The following is a 12,775-nucleotide window of genomic DNA, read 5'->3' as shown; positions in this document are numbered from 1 at the left end:
TCTTGCCAACACTTGTTACTGCCTTTTGGTGAGATCATACCCACAGGTGTGAAGTACTATCTCCTTGTGGCTTTGATCTGCATTTCCCTAATGGCTAATGACCTGGAGAATCTTTTCAAGTGCTTATTGGCCTTTTATACATCTTCTTTGGAGAAATTCTATTCAAACCCTTTGCTCATTTTTTTAACTGGGTAGTTTATTTCATTGTTGAGTTGAATTCTGTATACAAGTACATGTGACTCTTTAAAAGTAAGTCAGATTTTGTCATTCCCTTACATAGTGCCCTTTAACAATTCCCACTATGTTTGGAATAAAATCTGAATTCTCACTCTGGCTTTCGGGGTCCTACTGGGTTTTGCTACTTTCCTCCTCACACAGTGCATTACAGTAGGAGTAGGCTTCTCTCTGCCCCTGAAACACATAAGCTCATTCATGCCTCAGCACCAGGGTGTATGTACGTCCCATCCCTGCTTGGAATGCTCTTTCTTGTTATTCAATTCAAATATCACCTTTTCAGACAAATTTTCCTGAAAAGAAACTCTATCTAACGAATCTCCCCCTCCCACCAAGAGAAAAAAGGAAACTTTTGGCCATGATGGATATGTTCATTATTTTGACTATGGTCATGGTTTCATGGATGTACACATATGCCAAAACCTTTCAAATGGCATACTTACAATATGTGCCATTTGTTTCACTTCAATTACACTTCAATAAAGCTGTTAAACAAAAACTCCCTTCACAATCACTCCTTCACTGCCACTACCTCACATACTTTAGTCCCAAGGAAAAACTGATCTTAAATCAGCTTGTTTATTTCTTGATTTCAGTGCTTATCAGCTATCTCATCCCTCTAGAACAGAAGTTCCAGGAGGGCAGAAATCTTTTTCATCTTTCTAACTGCTGTATCCTCAGCCTGGCTCACAATTAAGTGCCAATAAATATCAGGTGCCATGAATGAATGAAATTGACAGAGGTTTAGAAAAGAGACTGACAGACCACAGGAAGGGTGGCTTTCTATTCCCTCAGATTAACTAGTACTTTTAGACTTCAGGAATGAGATGCAGCTACCTCAAACTCTATCCTGGATGATGTCCAACTCTAATCATCATTAGAAATATAATTTACTATTTAACTATCCTGTGGTACTCTTCCAGTATTTCATATATACTCTTCCATTGGGAGTAGTTATTTTTATAATAATAGCATAATAATAATAATGTGGCATAATATATATTATATAATAATTATAAGACATATAGCATATAACTATAATAATAACAGAATATAATAAAAACATTTGTTTAGCATTGGCTATCTGCCAAATAGTATGTAAGCATTTACCCACGTCATCTCATTTATTCTTCACAATAACTTTATGAAGCATGTGTTCTTTTACAGACAAGGAATTTGAGGTTTAAAGAGGGTGCCCAAAGCCACACAGTTGGTGAAGAAAAGGCAGAGCTGGGACTCAAACCTAGGTCTCAAAACTCACGCTTTTCCCACTGTGCTACAATGCTTCTCAAGTGTTCTGACGACATGGTGATACTTCAGCTCATATACAAAGCTGAGACCCAAGACAGAAGTGCACCCTGAGACAATACTACGCAAACTCTGAAACAGGCCAGGAACCAAAGTCACAGAGAGGAAAGGCTGGGTGCCTGAGAATAAACCAGGATCTCTAGAGCAAAGAACGTTTACTTTATCCCAAACTCCACGTCTAGCTTCCTTTGATATTCAATTCTTATTGTTTCTAATTACTCTCTGGTAGACCTTGTTTTTTACCTCAGTTGCTTACTGGTGAGGTTTACTGAAGAGATGCTGACTATGGGAGATCCAGACAATCCCCCTTCCCGACTTGGGTCCTGATTTCAAGAGCTCACAGATGAGCCTTTACCTTTCGTGCCAGGCGGCTGTAGGTTGTCTCCAGTCAAGGAGCACCAGCCCACAGGGAAGATGTCCCGGGAGTCGAAGCGGCACCAGTAGTCAAAGGCCCCTCGCCACCCGTCAAAAGTGACAAGCACCTCTGAGCCCCGCACCTCCCCAATAGTGGCTGGGCAAATGAAATGAGGGTTCTTCCTGTCCACAGCTTCTAGCTTCATTCCCATTTTGAAGAAGTTGTGGGAAGGCGATGGTGGTTCCTAGATGAAAAACAGAAATATGCAAACCTAGAGGCAAAGACAGAGGCTGTGTACGCCAAAAGACTGTCACCATATTTGGATGATGACAAAGTGACTGGCTGCTCTTGAAGACTGATCACGAAGGTTTAGTTTTAGTTTTAAAATTTAAAGTTTGGAATTTCAAAGGGTACCAAAGTATTACTTAAGTCCTAACATTTTACCACTTTTGATTCAGACTTTTAAGAAATAAAAGGTAACCGATAAAGTTCAATCCCTTTTGCGCCCATGCCTCATGCATGTTTTCCGATTTAACTATATATACATACATATATATATACACACACACATCCACTTACACACTTTAAAATTTCATATAAATGATATTATACTGTACATATTCTACAACTTTTTTTGGTGGTAACATTATGTTTTTGAAATTTATCTCTGTTGATAAATGCTAAGTGCTAACAGTATTCCATTATATGTATATATCACTATTAATTCATTCTCTTCTGATGGACATTTAAGATTCTTTCTAATTGTTCACTATTTCAAGATTTTTAATGACCATTCTTGTACTTGTTCCTCTACACACATGGGGAGGGTTACTGTAGGAGCAGAATTGCTGGGTTATAGGACTGATATATACATTTTACACTTTATTAAAATATTGTCAAATTGCCCTCTTAAGTGGTTTTAACATCACACATTCTCCAGCAGTGTGAATTTGCAATGTAGTTCCAAAGATAAAGTTCCCAAAAAGTACTATACACTCTATTCTTTCCCTAGACTTAGACTCTGATCCTGCACCAATAACACTGTCTTACAAAATGGGTATCTGGGAGAAAAAGTCCCCTACTTTGTCATTTTTTGTATGGCTTTGGCTATTATTGATCTTTCACATGAATTTCTTATGATCTTTCATATAAGAGCTGATTTCAAAAAATAAGCTTTTTAAGTCCATAGAAAACCCCTATTTGGATATTTTGACTGGAATCCTAATGAATTTATAGATTTAGGAAGAAACCTTTGTAAAACTAATATTTAGCATTCTCATCCATGAACATGACAGTATTTTCCATTTACTAAGTATTCTTTAATGTAGATTTCTTCTTTAATATGAATTTAAACATTTTCTCCACCAATATCTCATACTTTTTACTAACATTTTTCTAGGCATATTACAATATTATTGCTTTCTTCTAAAATTTTTTTTCTAAAATTTTTATTTTCAACCACTTGTTGCTGTTAAATAACAATGCAACTGATTTTTAAAAACTCATCAGCCAATTTAGTACTGAGTAGCTTATGCTGATATATCAATTTCCTCATCTACCTGATTTATCAATTAATGAGAGATCTGTACCAATATATCCCGTAGCAATTGTGGATTTTCCAATTTGTCCAAATTCTGTCAAATTTTGCTTTCATATCTGAGGCACTGTTTTTCAGAAGCATGTATTTTTTTAATTAGATGGCAGCCTCTTTAGAATGTCTTTCACTAGCAAAGTCTCCTTTGCCTAATGTCAGTATGGTTAGGACTGGCTTCATTTTGATGAAGATTTTCATGGTATTTTCTTTTCCTTCCAACACTTTGGTATCATATTTTAGCAGTGTCTCTTGTAAATAGCATGTAGCTAGATTTAAGAACAATCTAATGTATTCTGAACTGATGAGTTTAAGCTCATTTTTTATAACTGAAGTATTTAAATTTATTACAATTATCATATTGCCTAGATTTCTATGTAACGTGATTTTTCCAGGTTCCTTTACAATCAATTGAATTTTCTTTCCTTTCCACCTCTCCATTGGTTCAGATGTTAATCATTTTCTTTATAGTTCTTTCAGTGGATCCCCTTAAGATTGTAACTGTATAGTTGACATAATTAAATCTAAGCTCATCTTTATGTACAGTCCCAAACAATATAAAGACTTTAGACTATTTTACCTACTCCTGAGTTAATAGGTGTTTGATAATTTAGTTCCACACTGTTATTATATTTAGTTTATATAGTTACAGGCAATGCTTGATTAGGTTTACCCACATGTTAAGCAATCTTTCCTCACCACTACTTCTTCCATTCTTACTTTCTGAGCTCACTCACCTACTTCCTGAAATATATTTTGTTGTTCTTTCTGCATCTATGTTAGCAGTTACTCGTATTAGTTTGTTTGGAAATGTTTTGATTTTACATTCATTTTGAAATAACATAGGTAGATATAAAATTGTAGGTAGACAGTAATTTTTTCTCAGTACTTGGAAAATACTGTTCTAATATCTTTTGGCTTGTACTGCTGTCAGGAGATGCACTGCCAGCCGACCAGGAATCCTCTGGAAGGTGTTCTGTGTGATTATTTGCTCAGATCTTTTCTTCGGGCTTCAGTCATTTTGTGATGTTTTAAAACATACTCGTGCTTAATACACACTCTGGAGAATTCTGTCAATACCTTCTTGAATATGACTCTTCCCTATCTTTCTTACTAATCTTTCTGAAGTTCATGTTCAGCATATATTGGACCTTCTACTATTCTGTCTTTTCTCTTTAATATTTTCCATCTCTTTATCTCTCTGCACTGCATTCTGGAGAAAATCGTTACACATGTCTTTCAGTTAATTCTTCACAGAAGTCCTAGTTTCTTATATTCCTACTCATTAATTTGTTCTTTTAATCATTAAGTTCATTTCTAGATATTCAATTTGCTTGTTTTCAAATACTTTTGGAAATAGGGCTTTGTATTTCTCTCAATTTTTAAATTCCCTCTTTTCATTCTTTATTTTTAAATACTGAATTTATAATCTCTATCTGATATCTCTATTATCTGAAAGTCCTTGGGTTTATAGCCTTACTGCTTGTTGGGCCTACTGATGTAGGGGCTTAGTAAAATGCAAGAATGGAATCATGTAACCTTAAGCAAGTGGTGATAACTGAAGGACACCATACCTTGTGGAAAATCCTGATGGGAGCCATCTCTGCTCCATTTAGTGTCTTCAAAAGGAACATGGGCCAAGAGGAGGCATTCAGCCGAAATCCTGCAGCAAACATAATGGGCAACAGGTAAAAAATATGTTTCAAAGGGACTGGTGATATTAAGTTTTCCCTTGGCAATCCAGCTACTCCTGCCACAACCTATGCTGTGATAGTTACAAAATCATAGACTGTTAGGAAAGGACTTAAAGGTTAAATAGAAGAAATGCCTCATTAGACAGCCGAGGAAATGAGGCACGGGAGAGGGAAAGTAACTTGCCCAAGGTAATGTTGCAGATAAGCAGTGGAACAAAGTCCTCAATAAACTTTTCTGACTCTATGACAAGTATTATAAAATATGTATTATGATGTCTATAAAGCTTTTCTTGAAAAGTCCAAAATATATGTGAGATAAGATTAACCAATACTTAGAAATGATCTAGACAGTAAAGTGTGAAAGGGGATAGGATAACATCTTAAGAAGAAATCAAATATGTGAACCGATACACCCAATATATCAGTAAATCTTTTTGGTTTATTTCAATATAAACTAACTCACTATTTCTCTTTCTCACTTTCTCTTCCTTTCTCTCTTTCTCTCTCTCTCTCTCTCTCACATGCGCACACACACACAAAAACACAGAGTACAAAACACTTTCTGATATTCATTTTTACTTAAACAATTAAGGATCAGACAATAACGAAGATTTTACTCATTTTCCAAAAGAGTAAAAAGAAGCCCAGAGAGATTAACTGTCCATTGTCTTTCATTGTTATCATAGTTAGGCCTTCCAATTAGAGCTCCGAATGCTTCCTTCTCTTTGGCTCCAACTCTCTATTCTGAGATATTCAAAACTAGTGCTTTTTGAGAGTCTCCCCATTGCCCTCAGCTTTCCCATCCCTGACAGAAGAACAGACAGGCTGCATCCAAGCTGCAGGGCTGGAAATAACAACTGTTATTACTGAGGAGCCTGCTGTGTGCACAACACTGTGCTGATCACTTTCCATAGACCACCTACTCAAGACAACCCAAGGAAGTAAATATTATCTTCATTTAATAGACAAGAAGGGAGGTATAAAATAAACTTCTTAAGATTTCGAAGTGAGCAAATAAGAAAGATGGAAGTGAAACCCAGTCCCTTAAGTCCACACTATGGACTATGCTAAACTATCAGCATGCAGGTAAAATGAAAAAGGAAGAATCAGCTTTGGGGATTAAGTATTAATTAATGACTATAACTGAGGAGGAGGTCATGAAAAGAGAGAAAAAAAGAAATAAGAGAGTTACTACCCCATTTGATTTAAACTTTACATCTCAAAGCTGGCTAGGCTAAGCCGAGCTGCCCACGGTGAGAACTCATTGATATCAACAATGTTGACAGCAATGCCGACGTTCCTATCACTTCATCTAAAACTGCTATTGTTTACTTCTTTGCTTGCCTAGTCTTTTTTCCCCTCTGGAAAAACCCTATGTGATTTGATGTCTATGGCATGACTCTACCAACCTTGCCATGGAGTAGAAAATCATGCCATTTGAGGGCACCAGATTGCCCCACACCAAGTTGACCCAAGCTGGGTCAACTGTTTTCTGACACCATAGGCATGTCAGATCAGAGTCTTTGGCTTGGCACTGCTAAATGGAAAGCATAACTGAGAATAAAGCCAAGGTAGAGCAAGAGACAGGGAGCCATGAGAGTGTTTAAAATCCTGTGTCCAAACACACTCAGCAGCTGACCTTAACTTCTTCGTTATACAGAGTTAGTAATTCCTCTTTCCTCCTTTTCTCCTCCTCTAACTTGGTGTGAGTTGAGTTCTTGAATTCACAGCCAAAGGAGTCTTGACTACTTTTCCTTTGATCAGGGTAAAAAAAAAATTTTTTTTAATTTAAATTTCTTCAGAAATTCAGGCCTAATATGTATTGACTCCTTACTACATGTTAAATTCTTCACATGCAATTTCTTTCTGGATATCTGAAATAATACCACAAGGTATGCACTATTATTACCTTTAGTTTGCAGAAGATGAAACGGAAACTCAAGATAAATATCTTGTCCAAAGTAGTAAGCGATGAAGATTGCCAACATATGACAGTCTTACTCTAGACCTCAGGGTTTCTAACTATTCTGTTTCACTACCTCCTAGTGAGAGTAGCAGGGCAACACAGAAATGATACCAAACCAAAGAATTACTGAGGCACCTTATTTCCCCAACCCCCAAGGTGATGTGGGGCCAAATTAAAATGTATCCATAATCTGTCTCGGGCAGTCACAGATAGCATTTTAACATTGAAAGGGCCCTCAGAGACCATATAGTAAAAAGATTTTATGTTGCAGACTATAAAACTAAAGTCCAGAGAGGCTAAGAAACTTATTTCTGGTCACATAAGTTGCTCTTGTAGAATCAGGCTGGACCCCTAGGACTTTTCATTTGCTCCTCTTTCATTACACTATGCTACCTTCCAAAGAAAACATTTATTATGCACATATGATATGCTAGGCTCTATGTGCTATGCACTTTAAGTGGGTTACCTCATTTAATCACTACTACAACTCTGTGAATCAGCTATGAGAAGAGTAGCCAGGGAAGTTCAGGAGCCAGGCTGCCTCGATTCAAATCTAGTTCTGTCACTTAACTTACCTGATGTGCAACTTAACGGCAAATTATAAAAACCTCTCTCTGGTTTTAGTTTCTTCAACAATAAAGTGGGATAAAAACAGTAACTAGCTCAATGGGTTGTTCTAAGGATTAAAATAGGTTAAGACATGTGAAAAACTTAAAACCCAGCCTAGTATATAACAAGTGTTAGATAAATGCTAGCCATTATAGATGGAAATACTGAGTTAGAGAAATGAAGTAAAATATCTGAGGTTATTATGCTAATAAATAGCAGAGGCAGGATTTAAGCCCAAGTCCTCTGTCTCCAGAACCTTCATTATCAATCAGCAAGTTAAGGTCTTCAAATATTTCATCACTCACCCTGCCATAGCGTTCTCACTGGTAAAAGGAGTTTGGGTCATAAAATTGTGCAAGAGGGAAGAGAAGAATAAAAATAGTAATTTGAGGATCTCCTCAAATTAAGCAGTGGCCTGAGGTGCTTGTGAGGAAAAGAACAGGTGGGTCAGAAAACCCAACCTTTGAGAATGGGAGCACCTCGGTGCTCGGCCACCCATTTTCCTCTTCTTGGTCTCCAGTCTCCTCTTGGCAAATAGAACCACCAATTTATATCCTGAGCTTAAATCCCTGCCCTGAGTGTCATGCTCAGATTTCCAACTGCCTTATTCTGTAAGTCTACTTGCATGCTAAGAGGTCTCAAAACGAGTAAGTCTCACGCAGAACTCTGGATTTGCTGCCTGCCCCCAACTTGCTCTTTTCTCCTGTCATCTCATCTCACTTAATGGCATCACTTATTTAAATCCAGGTGGCTGAGATCAAAAGGCCTAAAAATCACCTAGGATTCCTTCCTTTCTAGCACCCCTCAAATACAATTAGTCAGCAAGGCTTGATAGCGTGTGCATCTTCAAACCATTTTCTCACCATTCAAGATTTCTCAACAACCAATGACCACCTCTGATCTCACTGTACCTAAAATGCTCAAACAACTTTCTAGCTGGACTCTCTGCCTCTACTCTTGCCTCTATGGTTGTATTTTTTTTTTTAAACTATCAATCAGATCATATCACTGCTACGCTTACATCCCATTAAATAAACCTTCGGTCTTCGGGTATGTTAACAAGGCTTACATGGTCTAGAACTTGCTTACTTCTCATAATTCATCTCCTGACACTCCTCTGCACCCCATTCACTGATCTTTCTGTTCCTCAGACACTCCAAGCTATGTCCCTCTGCCTCAAACACCCTCCCTTTTCTCAAATCTTTGTTAGTTCTTGGCTGAAATATCATCTCCTCAGAGAGGCATTCTTAGACCATTTTCCCTAGAATAGCCTTCTAAATCCTGCTCCCTTTTATTTATCCTTAGCCCTCACTGTTGTCTGAATTTCCTTTCTTTTTTCATAGTAATGTGTATGCATTTTCCAACTAGAATATAAACTCCAGGGGATCCCTGGGTGGCTCATGGGGATCCCTGGGTGGCTCAGCAGTTTAGTGCCTGCCTTTGGCCCAGGGAGCGATCCTGGAGTCCTGGGATCGAGTCCCACGTCAGGCTCCTGACATGGAGCCTGCTTCTCCCTCCTCCTGTGTCTCTGCCTCTCTCTCTCTCCCTCTCTCTGTGTCTATCATAGATAAATAAATAAATAAATAAATAAATAAATAAATAAATAATCTTTAAAAAAAAAAACTCCATGAGAGTCTTACTGAACAAAGGAAAAATGTCCATTTAGTAAAAAGGTTATCAAGAATTGATGGATACTTTGTTATTCCATTTAATATTCACTAAACCCCGGTGTGGCAGAGTTTATGAATGATCTAGCAGGTGAGGCAACTGAAGTTCAAGGTTAAAAGTCAAGGAAGAGCAACTTATCAATGGCCACATAACTAAACTTATAAGTGGCTGAGCTAATATGATAAAGCCAGGTCTCTTTAATTCTAAACCCAGGCATGCTACAAGTGTTCTGTGTTTGTTTACCTAGGATTTCTTTTAAAAAATATTTATAAAGAACCAGTTATAAAGAGCTTCTAGATATTCCCAAGACGATGGGACACTGAGTGAGTTAGGATCCAGCTGTTTAAACAAACTTTGACCTGAGGAAGCTCTGGACTTCGGCACAGATCAGCAGGTCTACAATTTAGTCATGGTTCATGCCCTCTGGTGGCGAGTGCCAGAACAGCACTCACACCAGGAACCACTTGGGTATGGGCTCCACTCTCTACCAGGCCATTGTCCCATCTAATAATTCCAAGCTTTGTGAAGTTATTAGACTTTATCCCTGTCAAAATGATGCTCAACTCATTCTCTTCTCCCACAGGAGCTTTACATACATACATGTCTACAAATTCATGTACAGAAACATGCCACTCACTGTACGGCCCTGAACAACTTACTTCCCTTTCCTTGTTTCTGTATTTGTCAGATGACGACACTGAACTAAATAAAGCTATGCTTCCAAACCGAGGTTGAGTGGACTATCTCAATTTTACCCTACACATGAAAGAAAGGAGAAATGAAACTGACAGAGAGGTGCTGAACACACAGGGTGTCTTCCCTGAGGAAGAAGTGAAGATCCAGCCGGACTATCAGGGAAGACTGGATTCCTTTTAGCTCTGATACGATTCCATCCCTATATTGCTGGGAGTGTAACTCCCAAATATACTCTCAAACACAAGTTAACTCAGATTAATTTAATTAATTTAATTGGTTGTGACTAATCTTGAGATAGGTATATACATGGGTCTGGCAGGGTCCTTGCTGTAGAGAAGAGGGAGTTTAGTGAATATTTTTTAAATTGTCTTTGTAAAATAAGCATTTAAGACAACATGGTTAAATAAACTTCCAAAGTTTTGGGCTATTTCTACCCCCACAGGTTTTGTAAAGAGTTCAAATTCTGTGATCACAAAAAAAGATGTGTATCTTTTTAAAACCCCTTTTCTATTGACAGGCCCTGGAGGTTACTTAGCAAATGAAAAGACTGGTCAGGGACAGAAATATACAAAGAGTTCCTTTCAAGTCAAGGTACCACATATACCCCAGAGCATGTGACAGCTTACTGACTAGGCCCTTGGTACTGGGATTCTGACACATTTCACTGGGGGTGGGGGAGGGAAGCCTCACCAGAAGCTAGCCTCTGTTATAGACCAGGGACTCTCAAATGTGGACACTGGAATCCCCTGGGGGAGCATTAAAGAATACACTGGTTCCACCCAGAATCAGAAATTCTGATTTAACTGATCTGAGGTAATGCCTAGGCACTGAAAGTTTTACGAGCTCTCTGGGTGATTCTAACTGGCAGCCAAGTTTGAGAACCAGTGATCCAAACAGTCTTGTTTAGAAGAAATAATCACAGTCTCGAGTAGCAGAATAGGTCAATAAAACAAAGGAGTGTGAGGAAAAGGTTGGCAGCATTGAGCTAATAATGTCACCTGAGGGTCATTCTACCTTTCCACCTTTTCCCCTGGAGGACTCCGTAAGGGAGTATGAATCTTCCTTTTGTGAACAGAACACACATACATACACATAAATCATACAAGATTTTACAAGAGAAGAAAGCTCTTCTAGAGCAATGTTTCCCAAATATAGACCAATTTTGTTAAGAGTCTGGGGAGAGTCATTTTACCATGCAGAATCCCAAGCCCCATTACCTAGAGATTCTGATTCAGCAACTCTGGGGAGAGGTCCAGAGGAGGCCTGGGGAACATGAACACACACACATATATATGTATAATTACATACATAATTTATTTAAACTTTTTATTTTGAAAAATATTAAACCTAGAGAAAAGTAGCAAAAACAGTACAAGAACTATGTACCCTTCACCTAGATTCAACAACTAATAACATTTCACCATATTTGTTTTCCATCTATCTACATACTTTGTCCTCTGAACTATGAGAAAGTCAGAGACATAGTGACACTTCACCTCTAAATACACCAGTACATTTGTCCTCAGAACAAGGACATTCTCCTTTAAAACTGTAATATTGTCATACCCAAGAAATTTCATTAAAAATATCCTCAATTCTCTCCAAAATGTCCTTTATGGCTGTTTAATTTTTTTAAATACAAGAATTGATCAAAAATTACATTTTGCATTTGGCTGTCATGTTCCTTTAGTCTCCTTTAATCTACAGCAGTCCTGTTGGCTTTTGTTTTTCATGAAACTGATATTTTTGAAGACCGTGGGCTAGCTGTTTAGCAGAGTATCCCACAACTCAGATTTTTTTCTGATTGTTTCCTTATGTTTACATTCATACTAAACAGTTCTGACAAAAACACATGTGATATTGAATACTTCCCACTTCATTTCTTTAAGAAGCACATAATGTCAGTTTGTCTAATTATTGATGATACTAAATTTGATCACTTGTTAAGGAGTGACTGACAGATTTCTTCATTATAACTTCTCTTTGTAATTAATAGGTAATCAGTGGTAGAAAAACATTGAGACTATGTGAATATCCTATTCTCTGGTAAGCTTTTCTTACTCAATGCTTTTAGCATTCATTGATTATCCTCACCTGAATCAATTAAAATGGTGGTTGCAAAATGGTAATTTTCTATCATTCTTTCTATATTTATTAGCTGGCATTCTGTAATTAGACCTTTTCCTGAAACTCTAAAATTTTTTGTGTCTACACTAGGGACCCATGGATGTCAATACCACTGTTCTTTTGTTTTCATTATTCTTTCTGATATTCATATTGTTCCAATTTTGGCTGGTCAGAGCTCCTTCAAGCTGGCTCCTGTGTCTTTCTGCTATGTCCTCATTATTCTTTGAGACTTCTTTTCTTTCTGGCATAATAGAATGTTCCAAATTCATCTTACATTTTCTCTTCTGCTCAGCCTTGGAATAAGTCATTCCTCCAAGGAGCCATGATTCCATCTAGTGAAGAATGGGATTTAGAAACCACATTGCTACTAAGGTGTCATTACTTTTAGACCTTTTCAATGAACATAAGTTATAAAATTATAATACAACTATATATAAAATTATATACATTTTTTAAGTTTAGGAGTTCATATAGATACCTCCAATTTCAAATTCTATACTACAGGGTTCTTCACCTTCCACATCTCT

General features: G+C 37.4%; 1 protein-coding gene across 17 annotated transcripts in view; it reads right to left on the bottom strand.

Moving 5' to 3' along the window:
• Positions 1 to 12,775, bottom strand: part of SCMH1 (Scm polycomb group protein homolog 1) — a 176,280-nt gene that overhangs the window by 78,510 nt on the left and 84,995 nt on the right. For 16 of the 17 annotated variants that reach the window (XM_077844496.1, XM_077844492.1, XM_077844498.1 and 13 more), the window contains 2 exons: positions 5,063 to 5,151; positions 1,898 to 2,141 (listed from right to left, as the gene is read on the bottom strand). In XM_077844496.1, the coding sequence (XP_077700622.1) occupies positions 1,898 to 2,141; positions 5,063 to 5,151 (333 nt within the window). Of the gene's footprint in view, positions 1 to 1,897; positions 2,142 to 5,062; positions 5,152 to 11,338; positions 11,385 to 12,775 lie in introns of all 17 variants that reach the window. The other variant, XM_077844508.1, reaches the window with a different exon arrangement.

Source organism: Canis aureus, chromosome 13, assembly GCF_053574225.1.
Source record: "Canis aureus isolate CA01 chromosome 13, VMU_Caureus_v.1.0, whole genome shotgun sequence".
In the NCBI taxonomy this organism is placed as follows: Eukaryota; Metazoa; Chordata; class Mammalia; order Carnivora; family Canidae; genus Canis; species Canis aureus.
The sequence above is the reverse complement of the archived record's forward strand: the minus strand, read 5'-3'. Positions and strand labels throughout refer to the sequence as shown.